General features: G+C 44.2%; 1 protein-coding gene across 3 annotated transcripts in view; it reads right to left on the reverse strand.

Moving 5' to 3' along the window:
* Positions 1–26,711, reverse strand: part of LOC143359636 (uncharacterized) — a 352,730-nt gene that overhangs the window by 163,782 nt on the left and 162,237 nt on the right. The window contains exon 1 of one of the 3 annotated variants that reach the window (XM_076797716.1): positions 11,631–11,992. The exons of the other annotated variants lie outside the window; for them this stretch is intronic. Within the exon in view, the coding sequence (XP_076653831.1) occupies positions 11,631–11,939 (309 nt within the window). The 5' untranslated portion in view covers positions 11,940–11,992. Of the gene's footprint in view, positions 1–11,630; positions 11,993–26,711 lie in introns of those variants that run through there. 3 annotated transcript variants of the gene reach the window in all.

Genomic DNA, 26,711 nt, shown 5'->3' on the forward strand with positions numbered 1-26,711 from the left:
AAAATAAAGAATGTTTTCAGTGATTGCAAGACACAGGAGCCAAACAGAAAATCTTTTCCTCTTTCAATTAACGTGTTAAACCAAAACTAATACACTGATGGCCTTAAATCTTTTTAATATGGTCACTGCTTTAACACGTTGACTGCCATGTCACCCATATGTGGGTGACGGAATTATTTGTCCTGGTTTCAGAATGAATTTTTAAGTTATTATATCCATTGTACCAAGTTTGATTAGGATCTGTAACATGCAAGAAAGTTGGAGGACTGCTGAATATCATACGTTCAATTATTTTCAATTTTTATTTCATTAAATAACTTACTTTGACTTTATGGAATTTTTGAGGTTCCTAGTATGGCAGTCAAAGTGTTAAATTGAGCGTACCCATTTTTATCGTAAATGCATAAAATCCGCAGTCTAGTTATTATATACCCATTTTGTTTAAATTGCAGAAAATAACGGCATTGTTTCATTCACAAGTACTTTTAGCCTAGTAAAAACAAACAAAACAAAAAGATGTTTCGAACAAAAGTTAAACAATGTTCAGACATCTACAAACTCCGATATATAGAATTCCGAAAAAATTTTTTTTCAACAAAAAATCAAGGTCACTTTGACTTTTTGAATGTTAAAACGTATTTTTTATTTCATACTGTTGTGGTTGTACTCAAGACGAATTCAACGCTATATAATATTATGATCTCGAGACGAATTCAACGATATATAATATTATGATCTCGAGACGAATTCAACGATATATAATATTATAATCTCGACACTATGAACAACGTTGCGATAGTTTCGTCTACTCCACTATGAGACGGTCAGCTGGCTGCGTTGAAAGCGAGAGCTTCGAGGCCACGCCCATTCATTGAAAATCGGAATCTGATTCTTCTATCGAGAAAGGGAAAATTCAAAGGGGAGAGTCATTGTGGACGTTGCAGCTAGATTTTCAGGAAATACAGAGTCTAGGAGAACGCAGATTGCCCTATGGGGCAGTGCTCTGCAATGCCTAAAATCGAGAGCACTGCTGCCACGCCCCTTTATCAAAAACCCCCTTCGCGGCCCCTTTATCGCAACCTAAGGAGAAATCACAGAGTCATCGAGGACTGCAAAGTTACATTTTTCGGAACTATAAAAAGCCTTGATTAGTCGCGAATATAGATTGCCCTTTGGGGCAATGATTTAGCTCCTCCCTTGAGGGCCACTAAACCACGCCCGTCGCTAAACAGCTTCCACTCCTCAAAATCGCAAGATTTCGAGTACCGGACCCTTCTACGCTCTTCCGAGACTATTTGGCCCGAATGCATTGCCCCCTGGGGCATCGCGGTGCATCGTCGGAGCAACCGGTGGATATCTTCGCAGGCGTTGGAAAAACTGCAGCGAGTCGGGTCGGAAAAAGGTTATCGGGACAACGATCGGCCAACTCGAAACTTCCTGTCTCGTCTCGTCTCCGGGATTACAAGCTAATTAATTTTTTCCTCTCGCCCCACCCGCGGCGTTCGCCGCATTTACATCCAGACGATGCGTTCCCGACCGGAGGATCTAGCATGTTCTGGGAAGGATCAAGGACGCGCGGAGAAGCAAGCGAGAGCGAACGAGCGATCAAAAGAATGTCACGGTCGAAACGTTTTCAGAGAGGAGCACCAGTCTCTCCCTCCTCTCTCTCTCTCTCTCTCCCTCTCTCTCTCTCTCTCTCTCTCTCTCTCTCTCTCTCGAGTTTTTTGCGATCGGCAAGACTCGTTTTTCTGCGAAATCTCCGGGCCCCGGGAATGCCCGGGGTGTCGTAACTCGTTCGCTCGTATCCTCGGGTACGAGGGGATGCGAAAAAAGAGAAGAGCGCAGCCAGCGTGTCCGCGGGGACGGCAAGATGGAGGCCGGCCTCTCGTAAAGAACGAAACCGATGGCCGAACACCCCCGTCGCGAATTTCATATTCGCGATTAGCGTCTTCTTTTTATCTCCACTTCCCCCTCTTTCTCTCTCTCTCTCTCTCTCTCTCACTCTCAACCGAGTCTTTTCGGATTCGGGACAATGCAGAGGATCCCGCGGCGACGGTCCTCGCCCGGGGGACAAAAATCGAGGCGGATTTCGTGCGAGAGGAACAGAAAAGGAAAAGAGATCTCTGGCCGATTGCGTGCTGCGACACGCGCCGTCGAAACCGAGACTAATACTGTCGCGCAACCGTGACATATTCGAGTTTGATGAGTCCCTCTCTGAGGACAGAGAGCGTGTCCCCGTCGGACGGTGCGCGTCTTCGGATTGGCTGGGCGATAACACGAGCCCGGTGGTGTCAAGACACGATAATTCGATTCCGGCGAAACGAGCACGAGCAACGGCCAGACGTTTCGTCGAATGCCTCGTAAATATTGACGAGCGTTCGACGCCACGGCTCCTCGAGCGTACCCGGCCGGCAACGAAAACGAGGATTGATTCAGAGTTTCGGTATGCGAACGCTGGCTGGACACGCAGAACGACCTGGACTCGGACTGGCTCTCCTATGGCGCGGGACACCATTTCTTCGGGCGTGTTCAGCTTTGAAACGTTTGCACTATGTTTATAGTTGGAAACCAGGGGACTGCGTTACCGATCGTAATCGTAATCGCGACATCTTCGGTTTTATTAACCCATCAACGCCTCATAAAGACCGAGTCACTGCAAGAGCGTAAACATAAGGTATGTAGACTTTAAGACAAGTAGAAAGTAAAAAAGTTATGCGATCTCGTAAAGGAAACTGTGATGGAAACTAGCTGTGTACCGACCCGAGAAAACTGAAAACAAATATCGTATGCATAGGAAATAACAGATACAGACTTACATATAGACAGATTGGAAATATATAAATATAGATAGATATAGATATATATATATATATATATATATATATATATATATATATATATATATATATATATATATATATACATATATTATATATGTATAGTATATTCCTATATACTATATATACATGCATGTATGTATATATACACACGTGTATATATAGTATATAGGAATATAGGTTTAAGAACAAGATGAATTTATTATGTAGTTTATACAAACCAGCTTATGGGCCATATTAGGCCTAAGCTTTATCAATAAAAAAAACCCATTAACGCCCAAGAATTTTTTTTTAAATAAAATTAATAAAACACACATAACTGCACTTAGATATTTATTAGAAGTAAATCCATATATGACAGTAATAGAAAAAAAATAACAGGAAGCGATACATATGTGTGTGTGCGTGTGTATACATATATATGCTCAATCGAGGAGAATTGGCTTATGAATGGTGTTGGATGAAACAGTCTCTTTCAGTACACAATGTAACCTTACACTTAATGCATGCCCATCACACCCTCGTATGACTATCGTTTCTACACTGTATTGAACGGATATCAACAGAGCGTACAGGGACTCGCGGTATACCGGACAGCAGAATCAAAATACGTGCGAATATCTCATTTATGGTCGGTAAAAAAGAGATGACCATCAGTAACACAGCTTTCTACATGCTTAGTGAGTACTTGCAAACGATGGACAACAACATCTAGTCAATCTTAGATGGCGCTAGAAGCAAACAAATGTAATCTCGTTATCCTGCACTCGAGCGAGTACAATGGGCGCTAATGGGTTAAGGAACAACACGTTGAGCCGCAAGCAAGCCGAGTGCACGCGCACTAGACAAACTTTCAAACTCATTTTTCTCGAAAACAAAGCCTTGTATCGAACAATTTTATTCTATATTTTCCACTCAGTTTTTCATGTGGAATCACCCCCTGCTCGGTTGTACCACCAGTTACACGGGACACCCTGTACATAGACCCAAAAAGGAGATTCAAGTTACCGCGTAAAGCCTACAATTACAATTTATTTTCATCATAATTACTTTGTCGTTCGTAATTGCTTAGAAGTGCAAGGTGCGCGGTTTACTGCGCAGCTCCATAACGGCGCTATGAGCTGTCTCTCTCTCTCTCGGTCGCCACGATTGGAATTTTCGTGGTCACGAGGAGACGTGTGCGTGGCGCCTCTCTTTCCGACTCGAAATCATTTAACAACGATTTAATGAGCTCGCTCCTCGAGAATTCTCGATCCGCCCCGGGGGTACACGCTTCCACGCTGGCCTGGAATTAGGACGGACACTTTGTACCACCGGCAAATTGCGAATTCCGAGCCGGGAGAGAGAGAGAGAGAGAGTGACCGCTTCGAAAACGTCTAATGGGATCGACCGAAAAGATTACATTCTTGCGCGTTTCGACGGACAGGGTAATTTAGCCATTATCGTGGCGAGATGCCACGATTCGAGGCCCCGGGCTTCTCCGATTCGACGCAGGAAATTTCTCCCGGGTTGACCAAAATCTTTCTGTTTCGCGTTTCAAAATACTTGTCGATCGGCTCGACGCTTCACCGACCGAATGCCTGTTAATTGGCTTTTTAACCCTTTGCGGTCATATTATTAGGACCTTGAATAAGTTCTCGCTGTTTCTTTTACAAAATAAAAGCTTTTACCCAATGTCCTTGCTTCTGGATCATTCCTAAAACTTTTAAACGTTATGAAACAGTTGACTCATCTACTTGTAATGTTTTTCCAAGTTCTGCTAGCGTCTGACATCGGTCTTGATCGAGTAATTCCTCCAACTTTTCGTCTTCAAATTTTTTCGGTGCGCCAAAACGTTCTTTACCCTCAAGTTCAAAATCATTATTTTTGAAGCGTCGAAACCAGTCTCTGCATGTCGTATCCGACAAAGCATTGTCACCATAAGTCTCAACGAGAATTCTATGTGCTTCAGCTGCAGATTTCTTTTGAATAAAGTAGTGCAATAAAATTCCCCGCAAATACACTTTATTTGGCACAAAAGTAGACATTTTCAGAACTAAGAAAAAATTGCTTTGTTTACACTAAAGTGAACTACCATACACTGAAATATAAGGTTAGATACACTACTGCCTTGCATGTGTGTTACCATTCGAAATTCCACGAACGGGGTACTGCTACTGCCATTTTTGAAGAAACAACGAGAACTTATTCAAGGTCCTAATAAGTTTATACACAGGTGTCATATTGGTCAGAATTAATTTTCGTTGAACGAACAGTAATACATGGCATGCAAGATTATAATTCTTTTTTGAACTTCAGATATATGTAACACAATAGTATGTTTTAATTTTATGCGAAAACTATATTTTATATTTTTCTTGTCGACTTAATATAATATAAGATCAAGATAAGAAAGAAATAAGCTAAGAAAGCTTTGGTGGCTGAGAGTGGATATGCGACCGCAAAGAACGATCATGTTCTAAAATTATGACGAAATTGTTACACTATACGAACTCCAAAAATTCGTTGAGTGGTCGATGAATTTCGATTTTTCAACAATTTACTGAGACAATTGTCGTTGATTTTCGATTCGAAGAAAGACTACTGTAAAATTGCTACATTTTACGTATTTTACATTTATTTCACACACTGCAGTTCATTAAAATATTAAACGTCTTTAACCCTTAGCACTCGAATAGCGACCGTAGGGCTGTTGTTGTAACATTATTCAAAATATTTTTCACACTATTAAATTTGTTCGTATTCAATAAATTACTAAAAACTTCGGTATTGCACGAGTAAGTAGCACCATCTTCGTACATGTAACATGAAAAACAATCTACAGAAGGGCAATATTCTAGGTCGGAAGAAACGTTTCGGAGTGAAAACAGCTTGCAAAGGGTTGAACGTCTTTTTGGAGGAGGAATTCTATTTGTCCAGGAGAATTGCGATTCCCGAGGACGGATTTAACTTGTCCACGATCGGCCATTAATTTCAGATGGACTTAGGGACTCCCCGGACTCGGCCCTCGCAGATCCTGCTCCCCGTTGCTCGTCGAAGAGGACTCCGTCGTTGAGCAGCTCTGTTGCAACTGCACCGGAGAGATAGGGATCTGCCGGTGTGCATCTAGTTAAATCGCGGCGCACCGACGCGACGGCCGGATCTGCTCGAGGAAGTCCCTCTTCCTTTCGCCCTTTCTCGCCCCTTCTCCTTCCGAATCAGATAACATCGTCGATCGGAGGTGATGGAGCACGGTAGCCGAATATCTTCATTTTTTTTTTTTTTTTTTTGGTTTTTGGTGCACAGGCCTGCCCGACCTCGTCCGGGGTCCTTGAACGCGACGAGTCCTTGGACCACCTTCCACACCGTCCGCGAACGTTACACGATAACGTCCCACCAGAAAATTTGGCAGAACCTTTCCTCAAGAACCCCTAACAAAAAGGATCCTGCGCATACTCAAGGCCTACTATAATATAGTATATACCAGTATAAACTGGACGTGGCGAGCGATAAAAATTTTTTTGCAATACTGAAAGCTGCCTAGACAAATCGCGACAAAATTTTTAGCTCTACGAGTTGTGGTTTTCTTATAATAAATTTGGAAAGATGACGAATTTTGTGATCTGTCGATTCGATGGAAGGGTGGTAGTTATTTTTATATTTCTCGGTTACAACTCGGGATAGTCTAGGTACTAATTAAAATTGCGGTGTAATTCACGGTACAAATTGCTCGTAATGGTGAAATTGTGTGAAATTCGTTTTCTTGAATACAGTGATGTAGATTGATAACTATTATATTGATATTGATGGTATATTTTAAGTTGTCCCAACGGCGACGAAATGTTGCAACAACGGATAACAACAGTATCACCTGCGTGTTTGCTCCAACTAGGAACGGATCTGGTCAGCCAACGTCGAGCCGAACAAAAACAGATAAGAGCGCGTGTCAACGTCTCCTATGGGAGCGCATCGAACTGGTTTTTTTCCTTATCGAGGCCCTATTGTTTCGAGGCGGCGATTACGGGACCGATCGAAAGGCGACTGACCTCCGTTTTTCCCTTAATTCGGTGGAAACGGTTTTCGTAAGACTAGCCGATCTAACGGTCTCCCATAGAAACGATTCCGTCTTAACCCTTCCCCGTGCAATAGATGGACACATTGGATCTACTGGATCCTATAGTAACTAGAATAAAATCGTCGGGTCATCGAACCCATCAGATTAAAATCGTTCTTCGGGCCAGCTCGGACGCAGAGGTCAATGTGCATCGTCGAAGCGAAAGCTTCTCGGGCGGGTTCTCAAAGGGGTCGTTAAAATGGCGAGCAATTTCGTCGAATTACCGAAACAACGACACTTAATGGCTCGTGGTAGGTACGCAAAGTTCTCGCGACTCCAACGACCCGTCTCGGGAGAGAGAGAGAGAGAGAGAGAGAGAGAGAGAGAGAGAGAGAGAAAGTACAATTTGCTCGAATTACGGACGCGGTGCATCGCGCTCGGTGAAAGCTGCCGATTTTACGACGGGCCAGCGCCGCCATTTTCGCCGTGACTCTTGCTACAATAATTAGTAGACCTCGCGCATTTATGGCACGTGCGGATGTGCAAAATGCCAGATAACGAACACCTCAACAGGAGCTAACAGCATTTCTATTTTATTTCCACAGCGAGAAGTTTTCTAGTTGGCGAAGGAAATTCTTGGCTAATGCCGATTTTTATTAAACGTACGAAAATGAGAATTTGCAAAGAGATCCGCCGTCTAATTAATCCCTTGCCTTACAATATCGAGTCTAGTATGAGGATTCTGAATAGGGTCTAATAATTACTAATTTAACGCTTTGAACGCCCAACTAGAAACCCCAAAAATTCCATAAACTCAAAGTAAGTTATTTAATGAAATAAAAATTGCAAATTTCTTGCATGTTACAGATCCCAATCAAGTTTAGTACAATGAATATATCAACGTAAAAATTCCCCCATATGGATGACGCGGCGCCGAACGTGTTAAACCGAAATAAAATTCTATTTTGATATAAATTTTTGTCCCTTTTCTAGGAAATTGAGAATTACAAAAAAGTTCTAATCACTGAAACCGTAAAAGAAAAATCGCAGCGCAATTAACCCTTAGCACTCGAATGGCGACTGTAAGGCGCCACTAAAAATTGCTGTACCATTATTTGAAATAGTTTTTAGATTATTATATTTATTTGTATTTAATAAATTACTAAATACTTCGGTATTCTACGAGTAAATTTCACCATCTTCGTACGTATAACATGAAAAAAAAGGGAAATAATCTATTAAGAAACGTTTCGTTTTGAAGTTGAAATAGCTTCGTGTGCAAAGGGTTAATATCTGCCTCGAGCCATTTCCGGGAAGAAAAACAGAATTTCCACAGTATTCCGTAGACGGGTGTTTGCACGAAGCGTTTAGAAGCGTTGAACCGGAAACACGGTGACCTCGCGGAGTTGCTTCTACCAATGACGATTTCCGTATGAACAGTTTATGCGCTCGTTGGCGTGCAAGATGGACGCGGGGCGAGGGCGAGCGGCGCGCGAATTCCGCTGTCTCGGCGATTTTGTTGTTCTGGAAGCGGTCGTTCCGGTTCCATGTCAGTGCGAGAGCCTTGCCACGGATGCGGCACGAGGAAGGTAATGGCCGCAGAGAGCCGCAGAGAGCCGCCGCGGCCGCAAACGTCTCTCTGGGATCCGCGCGTTGCGGCGAAATGGCAACCCATTTAACAGAGAGTTCTCGTGCTCGCGCTACATAACCACGCGCGTGGATTACGCGAATCTAGCGAGATCACGGGAGTAAAAACAGCGGCGCGGCGCGTCGGCGCGCACCGGTCTAAAAACTGGTATTACGTTGCGTCGCAATTATGCAATCAGGTTGCGCCGGTCACGTACCGCGTTTAATCGCGTCTAATTAAAATCCATCGGGAGTACAACTGTTTCGACCAACGGCCGATGCTTCGTTCAACTATTTTCCACATGTCGCGACGCCGACGACGAGCTCGTCCAATCTGGACCTGTGCCATCGTAATTAGACGGCGGGTTTCATGCGTTTATAACTAAAACCGATGCGATTTAAAACAGTGGGCACGTTAAAAGAATTGAAGAACCTAAAAATATGTTGCCTCCAGTTATTAACACGTTGAACGCCACGTCAGCCATATGTGGCTGACGGAATTATTTGTCCAGGTTTTAAAATGAATCTTTACGTTGATATATTCATTGTACTAAACTTAATTAGGATCTGTAACATGCAAGAATAGTTGGAGGATTACTCAGTATCGTACATTTAATTTTTCGCAATTTTTATTTCATTAAATAACTCACTTTGATTTTATGGAATTTTTCGGGTTTCCAGTTTGGCGTTCAAAGTGTTAACAATGGGTTTACGAGACCAAAAATGACGGGTTCTAGTATTTTTAATTTAAAATTATGAAAATTCTAAGCATGCAAGCATACAGAAATTATGTAGCATTTCTTTGAGTATATATTATTTTTAATTGCTAAAAGTGTGGGCAGCACGTTCTTGTTATTTTTATAAAGTAATGCAGAATTGTCACGTTTAATGCTCCGTAAACCTAGTGTTAAGGTGGTTAAAGAAGAAAAGGAAGTTGTGCATGGCTACAGTTTCTTGCAATCGATGCTGGCCATTTTTATTCCACCTCCAATTTATTAAGGAGTTACAGAAGAAAGGGAAATTGTATACAGCTACAGTTTATTGCAATCGATGCTGGCAATTTTTATTCCACATCCAATTTATTAAGGTGGTTAAAGAAGAAAGGAAAATTGTATACAGCTACAGTTTCTTGCAATCGATGCTGGCAATTTTTATTCCACCTCCAACTTATTAAGGTGGTTACAGAAGAAAGGGAAATTGTATTTAGCTACAGTTTCTTGCAATCGATGCTGGCAATTTTTATTCCACCTCCAACTCATTAAGGTGGTTAAAGAAGAAAGGAAAATTGTATACAGCTACAGTTTCCCGCAATCGATGCTGGCAAGTTTTATTCCACCTCCAATTTATTAAGGAGTTACAGAAGAAAGGGAAATTGTATACAGCTACAGCTTCTTGCAATCGATGCTGGCAATTTTTATTTCACCTCCAACTCATTAAGGTGGTTAAAGAAGAAAGGGAAATTGTATTTAGCTACAGTTTCCCGCAATTTTTATTTGGCATCAGGAACTGGTCTACTCGTAACGAAAAGCTTTCCAAACAAATTTTATTTCTCTGTAATTCAGACAAAATCGATGCGATCTGATCGTTTTAGCTGTGAAGAAGATTACACCGCAAGGGGTTAATTGATTAGGAATTACCGTATGGAATTGTGTATATTTGTATATTTTGCATCTGTCGGAGGAAAAATGTTTGTCGTAAGCGGCGCCGATTCGCTGTCGATGGTAAATTGGGTCGGATGAACCGAACCAAGTTAGGCCACTGTTTCCTATTGTTTGGCGGATCGTGGTTTTTCCAGGCCGATCCCGATACGAAGAAACGACGAAACCTGTTTTCCCGATCGCGTCGACCGGCGATGATAGCGGCGGACGGTTTAGAAAGCACGCCCACCGTCCCTGTCCGGTGTTTACTACCATTCTCGAACCCGCGGACCGGCCTCTACGCCTCGAATACCTCAAAGTTACTCTACTAGAACCACCGATCGTACCCGTAATTGGCGCAAGAGACACCTCTCGTACCGTCGATCGTTAATTGGCGACGGGGTTCTACACAGATGGTATTGTCGAATCGGGACGAGAAACCGATCGCGAACAGGATTCGAAATTCCTGCCCGGCTAAGCGAGAACTCTGCAACGCGCGTCGCAACGATGCAAAAACGGACTCTACGAGGTGCATCCGCCCTGCGCTAACTCTATTAGGGCACCGCGACTTTCAGGGAAGCTGGAAAACGATTTTCTAGCACGATTCGCCCGGACTGCGTCCCACAGAAGCTCGTCGAGTGTTCTTAACACCAGATTCGCGGGATCAAAACGACGGGTTCTGATATGTTTTAATTCGCGACTGTTGAGATTAACAAGATCCATCTTGCGTGGAATTACTCGACAAATTTATTTCTTTGGATAGACGCGTTCTTCTTATTTTTATACGGTAATGTAAAATACTCGCTTTTGGAGCTCCGCGAACCTAATGTTAAGAGACTCGTTGTTGGGTTTCAAATAAAGAAATTAAGAAATTCTAATCGTGATTCTGATTGTAATGTTTGTTTGCGTCGCTGTTCGAAACAGCTATGCATTTCACGATACATTCATTTAGAATGATAGGAAAGTATGAAATCAGGTCGAAAAATCGACCGGTCAACTCGAAAGAAATTCGCCGATTTTGGAGCGACTTCTAATTCATTTTAAATTGCACCCCGCAGGAATGTCGGAACGTTCGAGGGCTCAAATTAAAGCTCGAAGATCGTGCTTTATGACAGGGTTGTTTCGGATCCAAGGAAAATTCCAGATCGCGTAGGAAAAATCGACTAATCCTGATCGGAGACAAATGACTAGATTTTTACTTTCATTCATATTTCCTTTGACCTTTGATTTTAGAATTTGTTCCCGTAGGAATTTTCAAGCTTACGACGGCACGAATCGAAGCTGAAAGACCGTACTTCACGACAGGATAATTTGGGTTTCAAAGGGACGGAAGTTCCAGACGCGAAATCGACAAATGTCGACAGATAGGACGGAGAGAAACGATGAAATTTTAAGGGGTTGCATCGAGTCAATTTCAGGTGAGGTTTCGAGAATGTTCGAGGGGTCGAATCGAAGTTGAAAGTCGAGAAGTCCGGATCGACGGAGTCGCAAACTCACCTCTTTCATGCCGTCGAGCCTGCCGAGGCTCTTGGTGCCCCTGAGGGGCGGAAACGCGGCGTCGTGCCACCCGTTGTTGCACATGGTGATCTGCTCGGCCTGGACGTTCAGCGCGCGGGCCCTGCTCTTGCTTTTGCGTTTGTCGAGCAGATGCTTGGCCCTGGACTTCCGAACCGGGGCGGCAGGGTCGTCCTCCGGGTCGCTCTGCACCTCCCATCTCGAGGGCGACTTGAATCGGCGTCGCGGGCTCGTCGGCGAGGTCACCGGCGAGGTGAGCCTCTGGACGAGGGTGCCGAACATGGTCATCATTCGACCGGGATATTCACGGTTCTCGGCCTCGACGAACGGAGCGCGCCCTTTCCTACCACAGATTAGCCGTCGTCGTCGTCATCATCTCTGGTTCCTCTGTGGTTCGTACGGCAAGCGCACCACTACCGACGCACGGCTTCGTTCCCTGCGCACTGTCACTATGTACTCCTACTATCACGCGAAATCCACAGGTGGTTCACGATACGCGCGGCCGCTGCTGCACACTTGCTCACTAAAAATTCCCCGAGGATCCACCCGTCGCGCGCACCTACTCTCCGCAGTGACAATAGCTCACTGACAACTCGACGGTGTAGCGAAATCGGTCACCGATCACCAGCAAATGCGGCTACGATTCCGTTCCGACAGCACGCGTGCGTCTCTCGTGCGCTGGAGAACGCGAGGGCAGATACCGTTTCGAGGTACTCTATCTTATTTTCTCTCTCTCTCTCTCTCTATGTCGGGCACACGTTTCACCGAGCCGCGGGAAGAAGCGACGTGTCAGAGGCCCCGGATCGACTCGAGACCAGGCGCACAGGTATTTGCCTTCGGGCGTGCACCGCTCTCTCGCGAGCACGCTGCTCCGCTCCGATCGAGCGATCCGCGTGTGCACCGATTTTTCCGGATTCGAAAGCTGAATCGGGAACCGGCAACTGCGAGAAAACGCTGCGCCACGGCTGCTTTCGACGTGGAGTCTCGATGAGAAACACTGTTCGCGGAAACGAAACCCGACGACAGCGACGACGGCGACGGCAACGACAGCGACAACGACAGCGACGAAGACAGCGACGCACACGACACGACGCGACGCGAGCACCGATCGCTGGCTACGTGCGGAATCGAACTGGTCGCGCGGAGACTGCGTCCGCCGACCGGTTGGCCTCGCTCCGACGAAAATGCCCGAGTATGGGCGATTCCGCACGAACCCGATCGGAGTTTGACGATCTCCGACGGGCACACGCGAGCCGTGGAGTCACCGGTTACCATGGCGATCGGGACTTATTCCGCTGTGGGCCTTACACGCCGTTCGTCCCTCTCCGGGGAAACCGGCGCGACGGGCCCCCAGTGCACCGAGTACCCTTGATACGCTTCCCCGCGTTCGTTTCTCTTTGTTTTCTATTAATTGAAACGCTCTCGAGCGAACGACCCTCGCCCGGGTCCCCTCCGACCCGGACCCTTTCTATCCTGACGTCCACGGAAAAATTCTGTTTGACACTAATTGCCCGGTGAAATTGGCCAAACTTACAATTCATCTTCACGACTTTTCTTTAAGTATGCGCACCATGTGTTTTTCAGTATTTATTCCTCGTTTTATTTTCTTTTTTCTTTTTTCCAAGAGATATATGTACCGCATGAGATAATGTGACATTTAAATAGCTTTTCCAAACCTAGATCAGTGTAAATGAAGAGGCTGTTCTCAATGCGGCATGGTCAAGTCAAAATAAAAGTCTCAGCCAATGAGACGCAATGAGCCGACGACGATTGCCTTAGCAATGAGCTGCCTTGTTCGATGAGACGCTGTCAGGTCAAGCACGGGCCTGTAATTTTTTCTACATTTTTACTGTTAGGAAAGAGTTAAATGATTATTTCTTCTTCTCAACAGCTTCATAAAATCGAAATTATCACTCGACTAAAATGACGACTTAAATTTCTACTGTTAGTAAAACCGATGATTTATTGATTATAAGATACATAAAATCCACAGTCTGCTTATGAAGGTCGGCCGACATCAGCGAGAGGCTGGACAACGAGATTTCGGTCAAAAGTGGCAGAATCGAGACGGTCTCGAGCCCGATCTCGAGATCGGGAAGTTCGGGCTGGACCGATAATCGATTTTCCAGGGGTTTCCAGAATTTGCAAGGACCTTGGGTTGTCGGTGGCAGGTCGGATGCGCCGCGGTGCACCGTGCTGCACCGCAGGGTGCATCGTACTCTATTTGCAGCGGCGGCAGGAGGAACGTGTCCCGGCCGTAACGGTCTCGGCCACGATAAAAGCAATTGATAATGCCTGACCCCGGAATGAATTCCTGTTTCTAGGCGTCAACCGGCTAATTAATGGCACGATGACTGGTTCTCGGTTGCTTCTCGGTGATATTCTCGCATGTCGGACACGATAAATGGGGAGTAGTCGTGCGGAACACCGCGAGAAGGTGCCGGGGTGTCGGTGGAACGCCGTAGTTCCACGAACCTCGGACCACGAAGACGCGACACAAGAGAGGGAACGGGAGGAGAGAGGCCGAGGGAAACGCCTCGGGCGCGACTTTCATCGGGGAACGGTGAATTAACCCTCTCGATGGTCGCGTCGAGCGTCCTCGCGTCGAGCGGAAACACCGCAGTTTCTTTCTTTGGCAACGTTCACACTCGCCGCGAACAAAAACAAACTCGCCTCCGACGTTTCAGACCGAAATTTCATTCAGGGAAACCCGTGTCAGTCGAAAAAGATGGTCGATGCATCGATGATGAACACTAGAATATACTACAACATACCAGATTATGCCAGAAAATACTCGAATGTACCAGAGTATACCAGAATATACCAGAATGTACGAGAATATATCGGTGTAGAGCAGAATATACCCGAATATACCAGAATATACTAAAATATACTGGAATTTACCAAAATATACTAGAATATGGTAGTATGTACCTGAATATACCAGAATATAACTGGATATACTACAAAATACCAAAATATAGTAGAATATGCTACAAAATACCAGAATATACTAGAATTTACCAAATCATAACAGGATATACCAGAATATACTAGAATATAGTAGAATATATAAGAATATACTACAATGTATAATAGAATATACTTGAATATACTAGACTATACTACAATATATCAGAATATACTAGAGTATACCAGAATATACCTGAATATACTATAATATTCCAGAATATACACGAATATACATTAATACACCAAAATATACCAGAATATACGAGAATATACCAGAATATACCAAAATAGACTAGAATAGACTAGATTATACCAGAAAATACCAGTATATACTGGAATATACCAAAATATACCCGAATATACCAGAATATAGCACTTTTACTTGCTGGGTCCAAAGCCGCGTATATGGCGGCAAAAATCAAATTGAAATCGTCTTGTTACCCTATTACCCTGAATACATATTAATAAATTTTCACTAAAACATAAATATTTTCCTCTCTATACTTGATAGAAGAATGTCGAGTCCACAGTTCCTCTTCGTATGAAAAATAGCTGATGGAAGGTAAACTCGAAATACTTCCGGACCGTTACGGTTTAAAATAATTGGAGAACAATCGGCACGCTATTTTCATCTTGTCAAAACTATTGCAAAAGGAATAACACGTCTATCTGGATTCTGCCTCTTCTAATTAATGAAGGAAATTTTTATTTTGCATAAAGATCCACGGTTCAATCATTAATAATAGACATAGGTAACTGTCCCACTGAAAAATAGAACAGAAAACGACATTACTCATGGAACGACTCTAAGGTTTCCGGCAGGTGCCATAACGTCTCGATCACAAAAACCAAAATATTCTCTGCTTCGGGAAACATGTAACAACCCACCCGAGGAGTTTCACAAAATTGCCGTGTAAAGTTTCTGCGAACAAAAAATTCCGAAAGTTCGCCAGCTTCTCGATCTCCCGCTCGAGTCGATCTCGCCATCGATCTCCAGCTTCCGGGAGGATCGACGATCCTCGCAGAGGTTTTCCCTGGATCGGACACCTAGCAACGGCGCCACTTATTACACAAACGATATCATTAGACCGGGAACTCGTCAAAAGTTCAATTATTCCCGCGGCTATATACGGTCGGTCGGTGTAGGAAGGGTGGAGGGGGGGGGGGCTTGATTAATCGTGCTGGGAGCCTGCTCCGGCAATTATTAACGCGGACGCGTAATTAGCGCGAGCCGATACACGAAGCCGAGCCGAGCCGAGCCGAGCGGAGCCGAGTTGGGTCAGGCCGGGCCATTCTCCCCTCTCGGAGGGTCAGCCCTCGTGAGAATCTGAATTACGCGCGTACACGATTGTGATTCGCGAGGGGAGCACGCGCGGTTAAACCGTCTCTTCTCCTTTTCCTCCTTCTTCCTCTTCCTCCTCCTCTTCTTCTTCTTCTTCTGCTCCCTCTCGCTGCTTCTCCTTGTTCTTCCAGCCGAGCATCTTTCATCTTCATCGTGCCGTATCGCGGGAGCCTGTTTGTCCTACAACGCGATTCAGATACGAGATACCGCGATGGAAATTCATAATTGTACGCTGCTTGTGCACGCCGCGCTTCTGTCGTGACGCGAAACGCGGGCCGGTCCAATCGCGGCGCATCTTCGGCCGGCTACGAATTTTCTTAACGTTTCCTGTCGCGGAAATATGCACCGTCCCCGTAGTGCATCTCGGAAAACTTCACTAAGAACAGGGACAGTTTGTGTCACGTATTATTAGGCTGATTTTTATGCAACATCGAAAAATTGCCCGCACGAATGTGCCTTCCTCTTTTTCTTTGAAGCCAAACCTACTGACACTTCCTGTAACTATAATTGTTTCTACCGTGCGCGGTCAAAATCGGTCCGTAAAAAAAGTTAGTGTTAATACAATTAACACTGCCAAACTGGAAACCTCGAAAATTCCATAAAATCAAAGTAAGTTGTTTCATGAAATAAAAATTGAAAAAAATTAAATGTATGATACTGAATAGTCCTCCAACTTACAGATCCTAATCGGTACGATGAATGTATTAACACTAGGTTTACGGGACCCGTCAAAATGACACGTTCTAATATCTTTAATTTACGATTATTAAGATTATAAAGATGCATTCACGAGGAATTACGCAACAAATTTATTTCTTTGGGTATATGTTATTTTTAAAATGGCTAAACATTTAGATAGACACATTCTCGTTATTTTTTATAAATCAATGTAAAATAGTCACTTTTAGTGCTCCGTGAACCATAGTGTTAACATAAAAATTCGTTTTGAAACCTGGATAAATAATTCCGTCACCAACATATGGGTGACATGGCGGTCAACGCGTTAAACGTAGATAACAGTAAATTCGTCGCGCATATAATGTCACTATCACGTCCATTGCCAATTAAGTGACTCCAACCGATATGTACTTATTACGTTACCTTCACATTAGTATAAGGTTATTGTGTATGTAATACAGGCTGTACAATAAGTAGAATAACGCTGTAGAATAAGCTCTTATCGGAGGTTACAACTGTACAATGAAAAAAAGAAAAAATAGTCAATTCGTTGCTGAATCAGTTAGTAGATGAAGAACTTCCGTAAAATAACGGTACAAATTTATATTTGTATAATTTCGATTATATTTCTTCGAAGAAAAAAAAAATATAAAACCGGAAATAAATACTGAAAAATGTTGTATGTACGAAACTGTACGCAGAAGTTTGGAAAGGTCAATTTGACCGGCCGTGGTAGGTTCAGTGTTAATGTCGTGATAAGTTGAGAACAATACGTTGGCATTCCTGAATCTTTTTAATCCTTGGCCCATTTTAAATTGCATCCATTAAATTGCACTCATTTTTGTCGAAGCGTTTTCGCCGGTTCGCGAACGGTCGCGCGCGTAACCCGAGAGTTGCGGCGCGCAAGCGAGACCGAAAACGAAAATTTCGCGGTAGAGGTACCCCGAAGAGGTGTCCTCTTCGGCTAGACTCGCTTTCGCCGCGGCGGACTTGAGTTTCAGCGTGCGCGACAGGTGCAGAGGCGAAATAAATCCCGGCTATCGCGGAATCGCGTAGTTCCGTTCCCGGCTGTATTTTTTCGCCGATTTACAGCCGCGATTGCGCCGTGAACGGAGTGTCCGGTCGACTAGTAACTCAGCCGACCTGTAGACCGTGTTTATACAACATTCTTCCCATGCCTGCTCTAGATTCGCGGCGGGAACTAAACTCGCCTCGCGAAAAAAACAAGAATAAAAAACGAATCCTGCCGCGCCGCAGGATTCGAAGGAATCCGAGGACCGCGCGAGGAATCGCGCCTTCCAACAGCCATAAATCCGGGTTATCAAGGGAATCGCGGCAATCTTTCCGCGCCGCGTCCCGGCCCTTCCTTTTTTCCTCGGCTCTTTTGACGCTCTTCCGGAACGCGGAAAGTTACCGCGGCGAGCTTACCGCGCGTAATGCCGCCGCCGCCGCGCATTGGGCCATTTCCATAAACTAGCTGAAACTTACTGATCCGAAAATCACTTTATCAAAATACAAGTACACTGCTGTCACCGTTGCAAATACACTGCAGTCACCGGTAGCCCGAGAAGGGACGCGTGACCTGAATACTTAGAAAAATTTTCCAGTAAAGTTTAGATAAAGATTGGGCCATTTCCATAAACTAGCTGAAACTTACTGATCCGAAAATCACTTTATCAAAATACAAGTACACTGCTGTCACCGTTGCAAATACACTGCAGTCACCGGTAGCCCGAGAAGGGACGCGTGACCTGAATACTTAGAAAAATTTTCCAGTAAAGTTTAGATAAAGATTGGGCCATTTCCATAAACTAGCTGAAACTTACTGATCCGAAAATCACTTTATCAAAATACAAGTACACTGCTGTCACCGTTGCAAATACACTGCAGTCACCGGTAGCCCGAGAAGGGACGCGTGACCTGAATACTTAGAAAAATTTTCCAGTAAAGTTTAGATAAAGATTGGGCCATTTCCATAAACTAGCTGAAACTTACTGATCCGAAAATCACTTTATCAAAATACAAGTACACTGCTGTCACCGTTGCAAATACACTGCAGTCACCGGTAGCCCGAGAAGGGACGCGTGACCTGAATACTTAGAAAAATTTTCCAGTAAAGTTTAGATAAAGATTGGGCCATTTCCATAAACTAGCTGAAACTTACTGATCCGAAAATCACTTTATCAAAATACAAGTACACTGCTGTCACCGTTGCAAATACACTGCAGTCACCGGTAGCCCGAGAAGGGACGCGTGACCTGAATACTTAGAAAAATTTTCCAGTAAAGTTTAGATAAAGATTGGGCCATTTCCATAAACTAGCTGAAACTTACTGATCCGAAAATCACTTTATCAAAATACAAGTACACTGCTGTCACCGTTGCAAATACACTGCAGTCACCGGTAGCCCGAGAAGGGACGCGTGACCTGAATACTTAGAAAAATTTTCCAGTAAAGTTTAGATAAAGATTGGGCCATTTCCATAAACTAGCTGAAACTTACTGATCCGAAAATCACTTTATCAAAATACAAGTACACTGCTGTCACCGTTGCAAATACACTGCAGTCACCGGTAGCCCGAGAAGGGACGCGTGACCTGAATACTTAGAAAAATTTTCCAACAAAGTTTAGATAAAGATTGGGCCATTTCCATAAACTAGCTGAAACTTACAGATTCGAAAATCACTTTATCATCGTTGCAAATACACTGCAGTCACCGGTAGCCCGAGAAGGGACGCGTGACCTGAATACTTAGAAAAATTTTCCAACAAAGTTTAGATAAAGATTGGGCCATTTCCATAATGTAGCTGAAATTCACAGATCCGAAAATCTATCTAAACTTAATCGGAAAATTTTTGGAATTATTTAGGCCACGCGTCCCTTCACTACTAGTGACCGTAGTGTATTTGCGACGCTGATAAAGTCTGAATTTTCATCCTAAGTTAACTATTTTATATTGTGCTCCTTTAGATATTGGATTAAAACATGTCCGATGGAAATATGTTCCGGAACGCGGAAAGTTACCGCGACGATCTTACCGCAAGTAATGCCGCCGCCGCGCATTAGGCCATTTCCATAAAGTAGCTGAAATTTACGGATCCGAAAATCTATCTAAACTTTGTCAGATAATTTTAAGAATTATTTAGGCCACGCTTTCCTTCTCTACTAGTGACTGCAGAGTATGTAGCTGAAATTTTCGAATCCGAAAATCTATCTAAACTTTGTCAGAAAATTTTTTGAATTATTGAGGTACCTTCTCTACTAGTGACTGCAGAGTATTTGGAACGGTGATAAACTCCGATTGGGCCATTTCCATAAAGTAGCTGTAATTTTCGAATCCGAGAATCTATCTAAACTTTGTCAGAAAATTTTAAAAATTATTTAGGCCACGCGTCCCTTCTCTACTAGTGACTGCAGAGTATTTGGAACGGTGATAAACTCCGATTGGGCCATTTCCATAAAGTAGCTGTAATTTTCGAATCCGAGAATCTATCTAAACTTTGTCAGAAAATTTTAAAAATTATTTAGGCCACGCGTCCCTTCTCTACCAGTGACTGCAGAGTATTTGGAACGGTGATAAACTCCGATTGGGCCATTTCCATAAAGTAGCTGAAATTCACAGATCCGAAAATCTATCTGAACTTTATCAGAAAATTTTTTGGATTATTTAGGTCCCTTCTCTACTAGTGACCGCACTGTATTCGCGACGGTGATAAAGTCAACATTTTCATCCTAAGTTAACTATTTTATATTGTGCTCCCTTAGTCATCGGATTAAAACATGTCCGATGAAGATTCCTATGTTCCATGCGTCACAAATCGTTGGGCTTGATTTGAAAGAATAGGTTCGGGGGAAATAAATTGTTATCAGTACGGTGAAGTCGCAAAATTTTCCTCCGATATTGAACCTCCAACGTGGAACCACCGGTGAATTATCCACGCTCATGCGTAACCATTAGCACGCACGCATCCGCTGGTGATAACTCGCGAAGGATTTCGCGGCTTCGCACGCGCGACCTCGAGGATCGTGGGGGCGTCGAAGCGCGAGCGGAACAACAGGTCGAGGTCGAATGCCGAGGTTGCTGGGAATTTTGAAGGCATTTTTGGAGCCGTTTCCGGTGTTTCGTAACACTGTGCACGAATTTGGCGACATCGTTTCCAACGCTTGGGAATGAGGCAGAGTAAGTAAGGTGATGAACAGAGTGGGCGTGGCTTCGCTGCTCCCAATCGAGCCAGAGATGTGCCCTACGGGGCAATCCCAACGATATCGATCCAATGAGGACTCTGTTCCGAGCAACACGAAGAGTAACGATTCGTTGCGAAGGTGAGGACGAGTTCAAGGTCCAGGCGAGTCCCTCGGGAGGCACGGGTAATCGCTTCACGTGAGGTCGGGACGTCCTGTGCGAAAAGGATGGGCCCGGCGCCGACGGAAGGCTCGTCAATGAGATAATGGGGCGGGTTGCTGGGCATAAATTAAGATATTATCGTCGAGGTGGGGCGTCTAGGTGGAACTGTTGCGCGGTGATTGTATTTATTGCGACGGCCGTGTTAATCCTTCCTACAATTACATAAATAACGGCTCGCGCGCCATTGTAAAAGTCTCGCGGGGAATTTACGACTGGCGGGGCCGCGGCTGAAAAATCGCGAGCCCTCGAAGGAAATAAAAGGTCCGGGAGGGAACGGAGAAGGGAGGCGCAGGGCGCGGTTCTCGACGACGTGGCGCGGCGCGGCGTGGCTTGGTAAGCGGTAAGGTGCACTGCGCGCGCGTAGCACGCGGAAACGTTGCGCGAGGTCAAGGCTTCTCGCACGGCGCGGGTCCGTTCGGAACCGAGCGGAGAGGAGCGGAGTCGGAGCAGAAACCGCTTGTCTTTCGAGGAAAACAACTTCGGCGCGGCCAGCCCGGAAGCCACCGGCGTGTCAACTGGCAACGGGCTCGCTCGCGCCGCTCGAACCCGCTTAATTTGACGCTCTGCTAAGCCCGCGACGGCCGACAGTTTCTCGCGCGACACGCGAGACCTTCATTATCCAGTAATTTACGAGACCGAGGCTCTCCCGCTCGGAGAAGCTATCGGCGCAAAACTGCACCGCCAGCTGGAACTAATTCCCGGCGAAAAGCCCCCGACGAGCCCTCGTTAAAGCGAATTAATTAACAGTGTTTAGCGGCTAATGGATTTTTCCCGGGGAGAACACGCTCGGAATAATGGAAGATCCTCCGCTGACGCGTTCGCGTTCACGCGCGATCAACCCCGGTTCCTCTCGACAAAGTTGTTCCCCGTCGATCGATCAACGTTCCGGATCGGCGAGATTCCACGGCGCGATTTTTCCCGATACGTTTCCCATCGCGAATGTAATTGCCTCGATGCTTTAATTAGATCGTCGCGCGTCGCGGAGCCGCTTCTAACCTCGCTCGGCGAGATGCAATCTTCCTGCCACTTCTCGAACCAATTACCGGCCTCGCGAATGTTGTACAGGCGGCGCGATTTCGAAATTTATTTCGGAATCGAATGCACTCGCCGTAGACTGCGATCGTCCTGCTTTAATTGGACCGTCGAAAAGCTCAATTCCCACGCAAGCACAGGTCGACATTTGCCGATTTTTCCATGCGATTTCGCGACTCTCCCTAAACTTAACCCGTTAACACGTTCGCGGACGTGAATGCTATTTTCATAGTGATGCGAAATGACACGAATGCTATAGCATTGAAATTTTAAAGCCAATTTTTGTTCATTTAATTTTATACAACCTTCAGTTTTTGTAATTAACCCTTTGCACTCGAGTGGTGACTCTGAAGCACCACTAGAAATTGTCGTGGCATTATTTCAAAGAAATTACAAAATATTTTTTACATTACAAAATTTCAATTTAATAGATTACTAAACATTCAAATATTATACGTAGAAATCAGATCAGTTTCGTACGAATAAAATGAAAATATTGTAAGACGGAAGAAAAATTTAGTTTTAGATTGAAACTAGCGCCGAGTGCAAAGAGTTAATATACATTTCAAAGTAATGACCAACTGTCATTACTAATGACAGTCAACTTATTATTATTGTTTGTGTCTAATCAGATTTCGGATAGTACAACTAGTTTCAAGAAAAATCGCCTGTCTACTTTTGCAGCTCACTGAAATTTTTACTGTCCGTGAACGTGTTAACTGCCAAATTTTTTTAAATCTTTAATTGTACCGTTGAAAAGCTTAATTCCCACGCAAGTACAGGTCGACATTTCTCGATTTTTCCATGATTTTTCGACTTTCACTCTCTCTAAACTGAACCCATTAACTGTCAAATTTTAGAATGAAAGAATGAAACTAAACTGTCAGCCGTACCAAACATATTTCTGGCGCCGAGAGGTGTACGTAAAATTCCAAAATCCTCAAATGGGGATCGTGGCAGCTAATGGGTTAAATGATCCTATCACAAAATACGAACTTCTATCTTTAATTTGAGCCTTGGAAAGTTTGAAAATTCCCACGGGAACGTGATCTAAAATCGAAATCAATTTTTCTCGACTGAGATTTCCCAGTTTGTCCGTTTGATTTAGAATTTTTTTATCAAATGTGGATGGACCTATCGCGAAGTAGGATTCCTCGGCTTCAACACGTTGACAGCCAAACTAGAAGCCTGAAAAACTCCATAAAATCAAAGTATGTAAGTTATTGAATGAAATAAAAATTGAAAAAATTAAACGTGTGATATCGAGTAGAGTTTCTCCAAGGGAAAGAGTTCTCCCTTGTCTCCAATATACATATATATATACACTGTATATCTCCATACACACCCAAAGAAATAAATTTGTTAAATAATTTCTCATGTATGCATCCTTGGAATCTTAATAATTTTAAATTAAAAATATTAGAACCCGTCATTTTGACGTCAATTTTTTTATCAAATGTCGATGGACCTATCGCGAAGTAGGATTCCCCGGCTTCAACACTTTGACTGCCAAACTGGAATCCTGAAAAACTCCATAAAATCAAAGTAAGTTATTGAATGAAATAAAAATTGAAAAAATTGATATCGAGTAGAGTTTCTCAAAGGGAAAGAGTTCTCCCTTGTCTCCAAGGGAGATTCTTGGGTTTCTCCAAGTTTGTTGTGTTTTACAGATCCTAATCAAGTTTGGTACAATGACAATATTAACGTAAAAATTCATTTTAAAACCTGGACAAATAATTCCGTCACCCACATATGGGTGTCAACGTGCTAAGAGAAATCCCGAACGGACGAAAAATCGTTTTAAAATCGATCCGAAGAGTATCCGCTCGCGGATAAGCGAAGCGTTGATGTGCACGCCGAGGCGAGGGGGGTTCGGAGGAAGACATCAAGGTTCGACCGGGGCGAAGAAGAAAGGCTGAGCTGCGCGCGGTTAGAGGTTAAGACCGGAGCGATCCCGACTTTCGTGTGTTCCCGATGAAAATTTCGCGATAAAGATCGCGCCGGTCCGCTCGCGCGCGCTCGCCACGCCGTGGAAGAACGCAATCTCCTAGGAATTCCTCTCGCGCCAGCGTTTGCTCGTGTAGCGTACACGTCCGCCGCGCCGCGGCTTTGCGCTTCGGGTTCGTGCGCGGGGCTAAACGAGAGGCAATCGCGCGCGCCTCGTTCCACGAATCGGTAGATTAAGCTTCACCGGAGCCGGCGAATTCCACGCCCATTGTCGAGCCATTTATTAATACCTCTCCATCATTGACCTCTCCGTTAACCCGTTTACGCAAGCGTGGCCGCGCGCCGATGGCCACGGACGGAGCGGAGCGGAGCGGCCACGGTAGATCGCGAGTTATTAGGCCGCCCGAGCGGATCGCTATCGTCGGCCCGATCGAAGCAACGACTATGGCAACGGCACAACGGAACCGAGAGCATTTCCTGGCGGGACCCGCGACTTTCACGAAGGAACGATCTCGTTCGCAGCCTTAACTCTCGATCGCTTAGCTTGTTAAACAGGACGACTTGAACGCCAACCGCTCGCGCACACATGACCGGTGAAACGCCGTAAATCACTATTCTGCCTGGCCGACTATTTCGAGTATCTACGTTTCTTGTGTCCGCGATTTTTCCGCGAGCCTCGCCTACCAACGCTTCTATCTTATCTCGGCTTCTGACCGTTCTCTCTGTTCTCCGCTCGCAGTCTCTTTCTCCGCTTTCTCGGCCGCCCTCCGCTTCCAAGCGGTCTATGATACAGCGCGCCCGGCCGGACAGAATTATTGGCATACTTGCACCGCTTATCGCGAGCCAACGTTAATTATCGTCGCTTCCCCTGTTACGAGCCACGGCTGCGAGCAACGCGAGAGGCCGTCGAGGGGGTTATTACCCCTGGAGTATGGTTTCGATCTGTTAGTCAATTTTGAAATCTTTGTTGATTTGAATTGAATTAAGATTGGTAAGCCTCGCGACTTGTATATAATTTCATTGATACAATCCGAGCGGTAAGATTGTATCGTGTGGGAACGTTCAATTGTTAGATCAGGATATTAGGCAATAATTAAGGGCTGTAGATTGTTGGAGCACGTCTAATCCCGCCATCTCTTAATATATAATGCAAGCCGTGCGTTATCACGTGTCTGATTGTAACGCGTGTGCCGAACTGTGTATGGAAAGATCGGTCTTCTCTATTCGACCGTCGAGGTGTACAGATCAGTTTTCTACGCTCAATATATATATATATATATATATATATATATATATATATATATATATAATGGTTTATTTAATGTGCAGGTTGTTGGTGGACAATGAGCAGAATTGTTTCTCTGTAATAACAAAGTTTTTATTATTTCGAACAAAATGATAATGTAATAACTTAGACTAATTCTTAATCCTACCTGTAATAACAAAGAAACAACATTCAATGCTATCATTCACTCTCATTCACGCTACTATTCACTCTTATATTTAATCTTATAACTCTTATTCAGTCTATGATTGCACTTTGTGGCTTACACCGTCGTTCTGACGCCACATGTCTATTCGTTAGGTTAGGTTGGAGATCTGACTTACCGACCTATTCAATACAACTAAGGATGCTTTCCTTACATATATATATATATATATATATATGTTATATTCCACACATTACGCATTACTCCACTGTACTGATTAAACATAAACTTCCATCATAGATTACGCGAGTTAACAAACAGGACAAATATATTCTGAATTGAAATAATTAATTAATAATTTTGACGCACTGGGAATGCGGGGTCAGAGAGCAATTATTCAATGTCAAATAGAATATATATACCGAACTAACGGAATCTATAAGGTTACGATTTGATTCGAAACTTTAACCCGATCTCGCTAGAATCGACTGTTATGCGTGAACCGCTACTGAACCAAAGATGATGAAAATGGACGGGTTTATGTACCTTCGAAATGAAAGGGATACTCTGTTTAAGATTTAATGTCACGTAGGGTCACGATCACATTTTTCTCACTTCTAACGAAAAGCAGGCCTCAGTTAGATTTTCGTTAAAAGCGGTCAATGAAGGTTATCCGGGCTATTTCTTATCAGAGTCTTAATTAACGGGTGCCAGAAGGGAGTGTCTAAACATTTTCATATAAAGAAGGCGTACAGTATCTTCCATTAACACTACGTTCACGGAGCACTAAAAGCGACTATTTTGCATTACTTTATAAAAATAACGGGAACGTGCTACCCACATTTTTAGCAATATTTTAAAAATAATATACACCCAAAGAAATAAATTTGTTAAATAATTTCTCACGTGTGCATCCTTGGAATCTTAATAATTTTAAATGAAACATATTAGAACCCGTCATTTTGACGGGTCCCGTAAACCTAGTTAATAAAAGGGGCCCGTTGGGACGCTCTTCGTTCTCAGAAAAGAGATTAGAACCTCTAATCGAAATGAACGTGGAGAACGTCTCCATACGTAACTAGGATTCGCGAACCGGACCGATGGAAGGGAACGATGTTCCAAGGGCTCGAATCAGACGTGGGCAAGGGATTCGCCCGTGTCAAGGTTCTCCGGGCACCTCGAGAGCCACGAGGCCACGCCCACTCGAAACGATCTGCGCGGAGGTCTGGCGGCTCGTCGTCGAAGCCTGGAATTTG

This window comes from Halictus rubicundus, chromosome 12 (assembly GCF_050948215.1).
Source record: "Halictus rubicundus isolate RS-2024b chromosome 12, iyHalRubi1_principal, whole genome shotgun sequence".
NCBI lineage: Eukaryota > Metazoa > Arthropoda > Insecta > Hymenoptera > Halictidae > Halictus > Halictus rubicundus.